General features: G+C 43.6%; 1 protein-coding gene across 9 annotated transcripts in view; it reads left to right on the plus strand.

The window, feature by feature from the left end:
- The first annotated feature begins 7,461 nt into the window (after window positions 1–7,461).
- The window catches only part of LOC117185843, a 113,923-nt gene continuing 109,126 nt past the window's right edge, over window positions 7,462–12,258 (plus strand). Inside the window, exons 1-5 of one of the 9 annotated variants that reach the window (XR_004474368.1) lie at window positions 7,506–7,555; window positions 7,629–7,665; window positions 7,938–8,450; window positions 8,518–8,588; window positions 9,363–10,901. Coding sequence is in view for 2 of the 9 variants with exons in the window: in XM_033397219.1 (XP_033253110.1) it covers window positions 8,735–8,797; window positions 8,887–8,986 (163 nt within the window). In the remaining 7 variants the exon portion in view is untranslated. The other 8 variants (XR_004474363.1, XR_004474364.1, XR_004474362.1 and 5 more) reach the window with 8 other exon arrangements.

Consider the following 12,258-nt stretch of genomic DNA (forward strand, 5'->3'; position numbering starts at 1 on the left):
TATACTCGAAGTTTGCCACTCTTGTAGAAGTAAAAAGTCGTGACTGGTTAGAAGCAAAAAGAGCCATCATGAAAGTTTTTAACGAGATGGGCAAACCAATTGAAATCAAAGCCGATAAAGATTCAGCTTTTATGTGCACAGCATTGCAAGCATGGCGGAATGCGGAAAACGTCAAAATAGAGATCACTTCCAGCAAAAATGGAATATCTGACGTAGAAAGATTTCATAAAACAGTAAATGAAAAATTAAGAATAATATCTAGCGAGGATAACCCAGAAGATAGATTCACGAAGTTTGAAATAATTCTTTATACTTATAATCATAAAACCAAACATAATACCACAAATAGGACACCAGCTGATATATTCATTTATGCAGGCTCACCTGATTATGACACCCAGCTAAATAAAGTGAATAAAATCACTCAATTAAATAAAAACCGCATAGAGTATGAAGTAGATACCCGCTATAAACTATCACCTCTAGTTAAGTCTAAGGTAACAAATCCTTTCAAAAGGACGGGCGAAATTAGACAGGTAGACGAAAAACATTATGAAGAAAAGAATAGGGGTAGGAAAATAACTCATTATAAATCAAAATTCAAGAAAAAGAAGAAATCTAATAGAAGCAAATATAATAATTCCAGAGAAACCGAGGAAGTTAATGGAATCGGCGAACTTCAACACAATTAAAATCCTCATCTTCCTCATAATTACCATCGTAATGGCACAGGGCCAAAACATAGAAATAAATCCTATAAAATCCCAAAACGGATATATGATATTCAAAACTGGATCGGTTAACATACCTATCAATTACGAATACCATTATCTAACAGTTAATGTAACTAAAACCGAAGAACTATACCAAAATTTATTAATGCAAGCCAATAAATTCCAGGACATAATCCAAATAAAATATCTAGTAGACAAATTGCAAAGAGAAATGAGCGGGCTAAAAATAACCAAAAGAAATAAAAGAGGCCTAATCAATATAGTAGGAACAGCCTACAAATATCTCTTTGGAACACTAGATCAGGAAGATAAAGTCGATTTGGAACAAAAAATAGAAAATTTACCCAGCCATAGCATTCAAATGAATGAACTATATTTTGTAATAGATGCAGTTAATAGCGGAATAAACGTTATAAACAAACTAAATGAAGAAAAAGACAGGAATCAACATATAGAAATTTTGATATTCAATCTACAACATTTCACAGAATATATCGAAGATATATAACTAGGTATGCAATTAACTAGGCTCGGTATATTTAATCCAAAATTATTAAAACAAGACTACCTGGAACAAATAAATTTTGAGAAAATACTAAATATAACGAGGGGGAACGTTGTGAGTTGCTGCGGACACTGCAACTCTACGGTTATACCCGATACTAAGTCAGTATGGCTCTCCTCCGGCAGACGCCGCTAATATTAAACGACACGACAAAGAGTGCGTGCGAGAGAGACAGAAGATCAGTCTGAGCGTGACGTCGGGCGCTGCGTAGCCACTGCAAATTGATTTGTTCCTATTGGCTATAAAAATGATCTGATCTGATCCAGATTCAGCAATCTGATAGATATGGTCATTATCTATGATTCTGCGTCTTTAGTTTTCTCGAATGTGCAATATTGTGGATGCAACAGATTTTCGTCCTTTGTGGGGGCGGAAGGGGGTGGGGCGAAATTTTGAGATACGCGTTTTATAGTAAGATCTAACAGGAGTGCGGATACCAAATTTGGTTACTCTAGCCTTAATAGTCTCTGAGATGTTTGAATATCCCCAGATTTTCGTCCTTTGCGGGGGCGGAAGGGTGTGTGGCGAAATTTTGAAACAAACTCGTCTCGGTCCGATATATTAGGAGTGTGGATACCAAATTTGGTTATTCTAGCTTTTGTAGTCTCTGAGATCTAGGCGCTAATGTTTTACTCTAAGCAAAGCCGCCTATGCTACGTGTGTGTTAGAGAAAGACAGGGCGAGAAAAAATGAAATTGTTTTCTTGATGCTGGCTATAATAATAATACGATCTAATTCAGATTCCGCAGTCTTAAAGATATGGTCATTCTCTACAATTCTACGTTTTTGGTTTTCTCATATCTTTAAAATTGTGGATGCCACAGATTTTCGTCCTTTGTGGGGGCGGAAGTCGGCGGGGCGAAGTTTTGAAATATTTTTGTAGCAGTGACATATCACAGAAGTCTGGATCCAGAACATCGTTGCTCTAGCTCTTATAGTCTTTGAGCACTAGGCGCTGAAGGGGACGGACAGACGGACAGACGGACAGACGGACGGACGGACAGACAGACAGGGCTCAATCGACTCGGCTATTGATGCTGATCAAGAATATATATACTTTATGGGGTCGGAAACGATTCCTTCTGGACGTTACACACATCCACTTTTACCACAAATCTAATATACCCCAATACTCATTTTGAGTATCGGGTATAAAAACCTCCACATGGCTAAAATCCGATACCAACGAAATTCTAATAATTTCCAACATTCCCAAAGACATTACAAAAGTACCAATCTATAAAATCGTTCCGTATCCAGACGAATTAAATAACATGTTAACAGATATGACATACGACAAGTACTACATAAAAAATGAAGAAGTATTTGTTACAGAAACTAGATTGAAAACCAATGACAATTGTATAAAAGGAATTTTAATGCAAATTCCCACTAAATGTCAATATTCCAAAACTTTTCAAAACTTTCAAATAAACTTTATTGAACCCAATATACTAATCACATGGAATCTTCCAAAAACAACGCTAAACCAGAATTGTGTAAACCAAGAAATCAAAGCGGAAGGAAATACCATTATAAAAATCTACAACTGTTCAATCCAATTAAATGAATTTACAATATCAAACACAATGTTAGATTTTGCCCAGAATGTTTATGTCAACAACAACATAACTAAAATAAAACCACTGTCGTATGTCCAAACTAATGAAATAATTATGCAATACACCAAATATAGTAACCTATTACAAATAAGTCTACTAATTTCAATTGTCATAATTATATTAGTACTACTAAGTTATGTAGCTGTTAAATTTAAGAAAACTTCTAAAAGAGTCACGGTTAAATGTATTAACCCTATAATAGAAGCAGAAGAGGAACCAACCTCAGCCACCTCACTTGACACCCCGTCACTATACCCGAGGGTAATCGCCTAGGGACAGGCTAATAACAAACGTTGGGGGAGTGACATATTCATAATTCCCCACATCCCATACACATTATGTTTATGTACAATTCATCCACCCCATCCACACAAGTAACAGGACCCCACTCAAGAATCAATAACTGTTTCTTCCCATACTCCAAGCTAGGGCCCCCCATAATATAAACAATGGACCACATTGTTTCATCAACATTAGAATCACGCCGCTCTCGAGAAATCGATTCTTTAGAATCACGCCACTCATGAGGACCAATCAAAGCTAGACATAAAACCAAGGAGTATCACATTCCTAGCTCCGTCATGTAATGCAACACCGATCGCCAGCAGTGGATGCCTTTCATCAAAGCCGACGCATCCCCAAATATCGATCCAGGCACGTACGCCACCGACACGAAGATGCAGCCGAGGAAAGCAACGCCCGAAGCCAGAGTCGGGAGTTCCAAGAGAAGGGCTCATGGAAACTAGCCAGCAGCAGAGAGATCAGTTCCGTTTGAGACAAGCAGACGTAAAGTTAAGTCAGGGAATTCAACCAATCTTGTGACATAAAGAAATTAAGTACTAAAAATAAAATCTTTTTTAAAAACTAAATTTCGAGTTGCGGATATTTAACTATATAGATTTGGCAATGGATGCAAAGAAGCGTATCGCAAAGAAAGTGCAACTTGCTGCTGCTTGTGCTGCTGTTATGATTGTGGCTGTTTGGGAAAAGTGTTTGCGGCCTTTTGAAGTGTTCAACTGTTGAAGTGACTTGCTCTGGCCGCCAGGTGATATAACAAGTTCACATAATTTGCTGGCTTTTCTTTTCGGTTTTTTCTCTACTCCACTCCACTCCACTCCACCCGTCATATTGCACATTTGCAGCTGTCGAGTCTGCATAGTCGCGGCAAACAACTTCACGACGCTGATGGATAATTGCAGGCGGCAGCTAATCACAATCGTTCCCAGGCGGGTGCCTCAATTATAATGCATAATTAATAAATGTTTGCCAGGATTAGTCAGCGCAACCAGAGCCCAGACGAGAGCTTGCCAAAATAGACACTCGCCCGCCTGCCCATGTGCAAATGTCTCCTTCAATGTCGCTGACTCCCGGCCCGCCGGTAGCTACTATTGTCCCATAATAACACAGGTAAAAATTCATTACACGAACTAACTGGTTAACTGGCTAACTGGCCGACCATTATGCAAAGTCCAAGTCCATTCTGATCCACGCCAGAGCCAGGCCAGAGCCATGCCAAAGCCATTCCAGTGCGGCAGCATTAACAACCACCGCGACGGTCAGGTTCATTGGGGGAAATTATAGGCATTGCAGTCACAGCCAAACTGGACAAAAACGTAAGCCCAAAATCGCACTACAACTACAACTACGGGTAAGAGTCAGAGTATTTCTGTCCCGTACAATAAACATTGGCCATTGCCTTTCTCTGGCTTTTCTACCCGCAAATTTCTCCCAGTGTTGCAACTATTTTAGCTGCAATTGAGAATTGGCCAGCTTGCAACACACCACCGCAAACTCTTGGACTCTGATCCGCCAAAGAAATCATAAGAAAAGAAAAGAAAATGAAATAAACTGAAAGAGATAGACAATCGCCAGCGAGGGAATGGGAATGGAATGGGCATTGAGAAATGTTTCCCATCCACTACGATGGCTAGCCCTCTTTTGTTTATTAACTAATTAGCCCTAATGCTTAATGCTCCACATATTTTCCGTCTGGGAGTGCGTAATCCGCTGTTATGTCAGGGTTTCCCCCTTGCCGATCTCTCAATCTGCGGATTTCACAAGAATCGCGCCCATCGAGCTGCGGTACGGGACTATCTTGATGGATGAAAAAGCGAAAGTAAGCCTATCCTCTGACTCTGACTCTGATCCGCTAACGTTCTAATTGGCCACGTCACTCAAGGCTTTTGAAGTTCAAGGCCGAGCTCGAAGAGTGGCGAATCGAAATTAATTACATCTGGGCGTTGTTTCAGTGCTCCATTAATGAGCGCTGATTGGATCTGTTTTAGATTAGCAGCTCGCTTTATTCACAGAGTAATAGAGTAATTTTGGACATACTCTTCCGAGAGGTGGCATTGAAGGAGCACGAGGTGCGGAATATTTTTCAAATTCCGTTGGAAAAGGGTAGCTGAAAATCGGCTTTCAAGAAAAGCGGGGGACTTGAGGAGATAATTGGCGCACATTAGCGCCAGAGCCGTGTGTGCCTTAAGTTATTTAATTGATGATTAAAGACTCCACTGACATCAGCAGTACCAGCATCAGCCAGCCCAAGCCTGCGAAAGCACACCCGCACCCACAATTAGCCATTGAGATTTATTCACTTCGCATTCACATCATAATCATCGCTTATGCAGTCAACAATGGGCAAGTTTCAGATGATAAACAGCCAGATTCAAGCCGGAACTTGTCCGCTACATGATTTGTAAGTTTTAGCTAGATTGTTTCTCGGTGGCTATCGGATCGGATGGGATCGGATCGGATCAGACCAGTGGCTGTTACGTCTCTGCATATAAGAAGTCAGTGCACGGAAACAGTCTCTGGGAAGGAAGTGACTCTGAACTTGACATTGAGAGGGCGTGCCCCCCAAAGAAATGCAAATTTCTGACCATTCTCGCGAGAGAGTGAAGCGGAAGGACGTCAAAGTTGGGGTCGGGTTTGGGGAATAAATGATCAATGAATCAGCGCCACTTGGATAGGCTCTAGCTGAAACCGACGTCTCTCTGAGATCCGCGGTGGGGCCGCAATCAATTGCAATGCCCCCGCTTACAAATTACCAATCCACGCCACCAAAGGCAACAAAGAAAATGGTGAGGACAGAAAAAAAACCCATAGCCCAAATCAAGCAAGCCAAATCCGCTTTTGTCCAATTGTTGCGCACTTGAAGCATGAAGCGTGCCCGTGGAGCAGCGCACCTGACGGACTGATGGACTGGACTCTGATGCACTCCTCCGCCATGGACAGTCCGATTGGGCATGGCTGGCTGGCTCTAACGGGCAGTGATGGTGGCGGAGACTTCGGGCGTTACCAATCCCAATCCCAAACGCCACAAAAGAAATGCTGACTCGCAGCTGGAGGCTGAAGTTGCGGCTGGGGCTGGGGCCTCAGATGGGGCTGGGTCTGGGGCTGATGCGGGGCTAACGGGCTCTTTAATTTCGAAATACGAGTAGATTCGCAGTTTTGTTACAATTTTCATTGCCTTGGGTGCAGTTCAAGTCCGAATCCGAATCCAAATCCAAGCCCCAGCCCCAGCCTCCTCGGACACTCCCAGGCCAACTATTAATTATCACAATTCAGCAAAGTCTGTTTGTTTTCGGGTCCGACCGCCCTATAATTACCAGAGCGGTTCGCTTTAATTGCCCCAGATTTATTTTAAATGGGTCAGGTCAGCCGCAGCACTGCTTCTCTGAACTTGAAATTTCTGTCCGTCTTCCCACTCGAGTACAATGCAAGGGTACCCGAAGATCGACAAAGAAGAAGAGGCTACACCCAGCCGCTGAGATATTTCCGAGCTAAGAAAAATGCTAAAAACGAAAATGAAATAATTCAAAATAAAAAAATAGTGACGGTTGTTCACATTTGGAGAGAATGAAGTACTTGAGGCTAGTAAGTTTATAGAAGATTGATTGATTTATCATTAAAAAACGATCCCTCCTATGAATATGTGAATAGACGGGTCCAAATTCGTCCAGATATCACAAAAATGGAAGGAGCAGTCGATTTGGATGGTATAGTCCGTCATTCGTTTCAGTTCCAATGCACATACCACATATTTCAGGTGATTTCCCTTTGGTAATCAAACAGTTCACATGTTTGGACGCAACGTATTGATATGGACGGATTTAATCATCTTATTCGAGTGTACCCTTGCGTATCATAATTTTGCGTTTGATTTGGTAACACAGAAGAGGATCCTTTCAGCAACAGCAAACAAGTCGAAGGGTAAGCTTGTTCCTCAGCTCTGAAGGTCCATAGCAAATCCAATGTGCTCTCCCGTCTGTCTGTCTATCATATACATAGATGGCTTGCGAGGAATCGATCTGCAGGGTATCAAGAGTTTCGGGCCCGCATCATTGCTGATTGGTTTCAAAATACTTTTAACCGATAAGTCAATAGTCTGTGAACCAATAACGATTAGAAACCCGCCGTAACCTTAACGCAATATTGTGCGAGTCTATAAGAAAGAGAACCAAATTGGACTCTGCTTTGGTGCCACATGGGAGAGAGTCTTCAGTTGGCTTTCCGTGTTCATCTGATTCGGCGGGACCATCACGGTCTCCCCTCCCCGCGAACCAAAAATGTCAGTCGCCCTCTATACGTGCTTGCTGTTTCTGGGCCTTGGCATCAGCATATTTATCAAGGTGGGTTGGGACAGCGGGAACGGAAGAGAGGGTGTGTAAGCCATGAAATGCATATATGTATTTTCTCTTGCAGATTGTCCTGATGGCCACCAGGAGTGTGCGAGGCAGAGGTACAATTTATTTTGATCGAGAAAAATATTCAATTTTTATTGTTTTCTGATTGTTTGGCACTAATGTGGAGAAGCTGATAAGATAAGGATGTGTGCAATCGGGCTTAAAAATAGCCACTGATGGGGGGTCGATAGCCTAGTCAGTTGTCATGAGGAACTTGTTGTGCACGGACTAGTACGTGAACTTTGTCAAGAATGGGTGCGGAATACAGCTCTTTCTCCATAGTGATCTTAGTCATCGTAATGATCATGGTCGTGAGTACTCGTTTCAGATCCTCCAGTGGAGTCCCCTCTATAGGATTTTCAATTGCAGTTCCTTGCCAACGCCTACAACAAGATAAAGCGAGCTGGTCGTGCGGAGAGCACGAGTCGTTCCGGGAGGACAGCTACAGCTGCTCCCAGACGTACTGGTAAGCTGTCTACATTTACACAAAACGATGCAAGTTGATAGTGGTAATCACAGCACAGCACATGCCTGATTACTTTATTTGGCCCACACCAGAACTTGGCTATAATTAGAGATCTGCTTTGCTTATCTGGTTAGCCGAGTTACGAAAGATTCGCGAATGCCAGGTGATGCAAGGCAGATATCTCTTTATCTTTTCCGCTGTTTATCGGTGCTTTATCAGAGACAATCTGGATGTCTCAGGTGTGTGGGGCCTCTAGACTATAGGCTCATTTGCATCAACTTATCCCATCGCTAAGGTTCGGTTCTGGCTGAAATGTCTTTCGTGGAGTATTACTATTTCATATCCTTCCTTCTCATATTCCTCATTCTGCTGCGGGTAAGTAGTTCTGCTTCGGGACGATATCATTATGGTGATTTTCAACTGGATTTCGATTTCTCCAAAGGCGTACCTTTGTCCCACGCACAGGTAGAAATGTCTGTGCTGCCTCGCCTATGGCCGGGATCCGGGAACCGGGTGAGTTAATCCATACTTTTTCCCCCTTCTATAAGACTCCCCTTCCCGCACCAAGCAACTTCGGCTCCAGCCGTCATCTGCTTGTCGAAATTATCATGTGTAGGAAAAATTGAAAGTCTGCCAACGAAATTCTTCAGTCTTATCCAATGTACACGGAATTCTGGTTCTGTAGCATTTTATTTTCGATCGTATTTTGGCTTGTGGGGCGGGTAAGTCTGTTCGTCCCAGCAGAAGTGAGCCCAGCTCGCGATCTCTGTCACTCTCTCTCCCCATTGTACCTTTCCCCCCATGCCCCAAGGAGTGCTACCTGTTCGTCAAACTGAAAGTCGAGGAATGGAATATTCAGGTCTACGAGCGCATTCTGCGTGAGGAGATGATGCTGCGGCTGTCCATCGAGGGTAAGAAAGTCCATCTCAACGCACCCCCAAAAGCTTGCCTAGCCCCAAAAGCTATCCTCTCCCGATAAGATAGTCATAATCCCCGGCATTCAGGGGGGTAACGTTCTATATCAGCTCAAAGAAGTTGTTTATGATATGAGCCAACCACTTGTTGGGCCGTCTACGCCGTATTTAGCCATTCAGTCGCCCTCAACTCTTACTCCGATCGGTTCAGTTTAGCTCGTTGCTTGCTGGCCTTACAAAATGCAACTAACGGACGTGTTTTACATCTGTCTCTTGTTCCTCCTGGTGTCCTTTGTGAGTTCAGCCCCCAATCTGCCGCTTCCTCTGTTCTTCCCCGATCTGTTCCTAACCAATAAATCTGTTTGCCCGACAGCTGTGCTACAAGAGCAAGGCGAACCACAATTCGATGCTGGGGAACAGCGATGCTCAAAGCTCGGTGGCAGAAGGTACGTACCAATCCGAGTGTGTAAGGAAATCGAGGGGCATTTTAGTGATAAAGTCCATGGCTGATAGACCGAGTCGAGTGCGAAAAATATCTATTCACATACCATTAATAACGGGCTTGTCCATGCCGTGATAAGGCTTGTTTTACTTTAGGCTTCGACTTTTTTTGTCTGATTAGGCAGTTACTGTTTACACTTCCGCCTCTTCGGCAAGTTCTCTGGCGCGACTCGAACTTGAACTCGGTGAATACTCATATCTGTCCAGTCTAGTCTCCAATGATCAGTTATAATGGTAGTTTACGTTAGCGTATTCCTGGGATGGTTCCTCATTGTCGTCATTGTGGCCGTGCTCGTGCGCGTAAGTTGCGTGGAATTATCCGACATCGATATCGACACCCCACCACTGATCTTCAGCGTTACAGGTGTGTTGTCTTTGCGCCCGCCACAAGAGTCGCTCCACTCAGCAGCAGGGTAGGACATGTTACCGTGGTCCTGGTCCCGGTCTGGGTACGGGTGTGGGTGCGGGTGCAGGTCCAACACGTGTGCTGTAGAGCTATCGAATTGATCCGCCAGGAGCCAATGCGGACACAGGTGAGGAGGACTAAGCCCGGTCGATTCATCATTCACATCGACAATCGTTGAGTCAGCTGAGTCCCAGATACGGTTATCTCTCTCTTCGCTTATCTTTTCGAACGACTGTTGGGCTCGAGGGGCCACAGCAGAAGCTCATTCCATTCACCCGGCCAAAAGACAGCCCCGGCATAAAAACGAGGCCGATCGCATAATACCGCCGAGAATGCAAGCGCAGCGAACCTCGCGACCACCAATTAATCGAACAGCGCTGACGCCAGCGAAAGAAGTAACGTAACGCTCACGACCACGACCACGCGCCCCACAAATCCGCTGACGAAGCGAAGAGAACGAGGAAACCCCAACGCAGACCACAGAAGAAACCACAAGAGCCCGACCCGCGAGTCCTCGTAACTCTCGCCGGGGAAGAAAGGGGAGGGTGTAACGAACCTAAAAGGTTTCGAAACAATCCGTCCCCCGACCTATAATGAGCGCATCGCACCGCACCCCACAACCAGCGCCCCCTTCGCAAGCAACCACCGATCAACACGCGCCAACTCCAGAACGATGACCAAAGACATCAGGTCAGCTTTCCCCCACTCCAAGCCAAGCCATCGGCCGAGTGCGGCCTTCCGGGTTCATCGACGGAGGAAAGTCGGCGCCACCAAAATCTGCAACGATCACCAAGAACGGCAAAGTGCGCCCCGACGCGGAAGCGCATTTGTCAACCCGCCGACCCAGCAATACGGGCCTATAAAAAGACGGCGACGAGAACCAAAGAACGACTTACGCAGAAACCGGTCTCACAGTACGGTCGTGATACCAAGACTTACGCAGAAACCCGGCTCACAGTACGGTCGTGGTACCAAAACTTACGCAGAAACCCGGCTCACAGTACGGTCGTGGTACCAAGACTTACGCAGAAACCCGGCTCACAGTACGGTCGGGGTACCAAAACTTACGCAGAGACTCGACCCGGAGTGCAGACGCGGTACCCGGATCTCACGAGAAGACATCGGCGACGAAGTAAAAATAAGTGCATTTAAACTACTAATACGTACAATAAAGTGTCAAATTATTAAAGTAAAAACACCCGATTGCGTAAGTTCACCCCAATTAGCCGAGGCACCGACTCCACCCCACTCCACGTCCACGTACACCATTCGATACACAACGCTAGCAACGCCCGCCCAAGCCCCGATCCATCTACTCTACGATAGGCCACCCCCGACGTCTCCTTTGAAGTTCCATCCATTTCTACAAATTTCTTGTGGATTGACCCCTGGACGGGACTGAGCTTACCTCAGCCTGAAATAGGTACATCACAAGATGTTCATTGTATTTATGTACAATATAAAATGATGCTGCACATGCTGTATGCCTCTGTGCCATAGTAGTTGATGATTTTGATGGATCATTAAGATTTATATGGTAATTTTCCAAAACTGCTTCGATGTCAGCATAAATTACTACTGGCGGAGATAGTTTTTTAGAAAAACTTTTGAATACAGTTTTGGTATTAGGTTCAGGATACAAAGCAGCAACTTTTCCACACTCTTTAGTGTCATGTATAGTATTTGTTGTACTATAAAATTGCAAGCAGTTCTCGCAAAAATATGCAGTATTATGGGATTTACTATGTTGTGAATAACATAATTTTCTCATGCACGTTATATATGCATAATGCATCATTTGCATATTATCACTATTAATTCCAAGCAAGTTTATGTTGTGAGTCCGAATTTTCTTAGACTCACTGTGGGTCCCACAACGTTTTTTCCATTCTCATCGACTTCATAAACATTGATGCTAAAATCCTCATTTGCTGATTCGAATCGCTTGATTCCTTTGCTTGTTATTGGAAACTCAATTCCGGAAAAATTTAATCTTATTCCTTCATAATAAATGATGTCTTGCCGTATGTTTCCGCATCGATAGGATGATGGTATTGTTAACTTATCTCGGGAAATTTTTTTTAATGCTGCTGTTTGATATATAGTTTTAAGGTGTTTTCCATATGCTAATGATGCTAAATCACACCACTTGAAACAAAAATCATCGTCATTTTTAACATTTATGAGTGCATTTCGTGACTTAATTTTTTTGGGAGCTTGGATAAACCTGTTTGCAGCGATATGCTCTAGTTTTATCATGGTAAGTTCAAAATATTTAAAACACTTTATTGCCCAACCTGAATCCTTCTCCTGGAATTCACTGCTGAGAGTTATCAAATTTTCTATGGTATCATTTAGATGA

The sequence above is a fragment of the Drosophila miranda genome (assembly GCF_003369915.1).
Source record: "Drosophila miranda strain MSH22 chromosome Y unlocalized genomic scaffold, D.miranda_PacBio2.1 Contig_Y2_pilon, whole genome shotgun sequence".
Lineage (NCBI taxonomy): Eukaryota > Metazoa > Arthropoda > Insecta > Diptera > Drosophilidae > Drosophila > Drosophila miranda.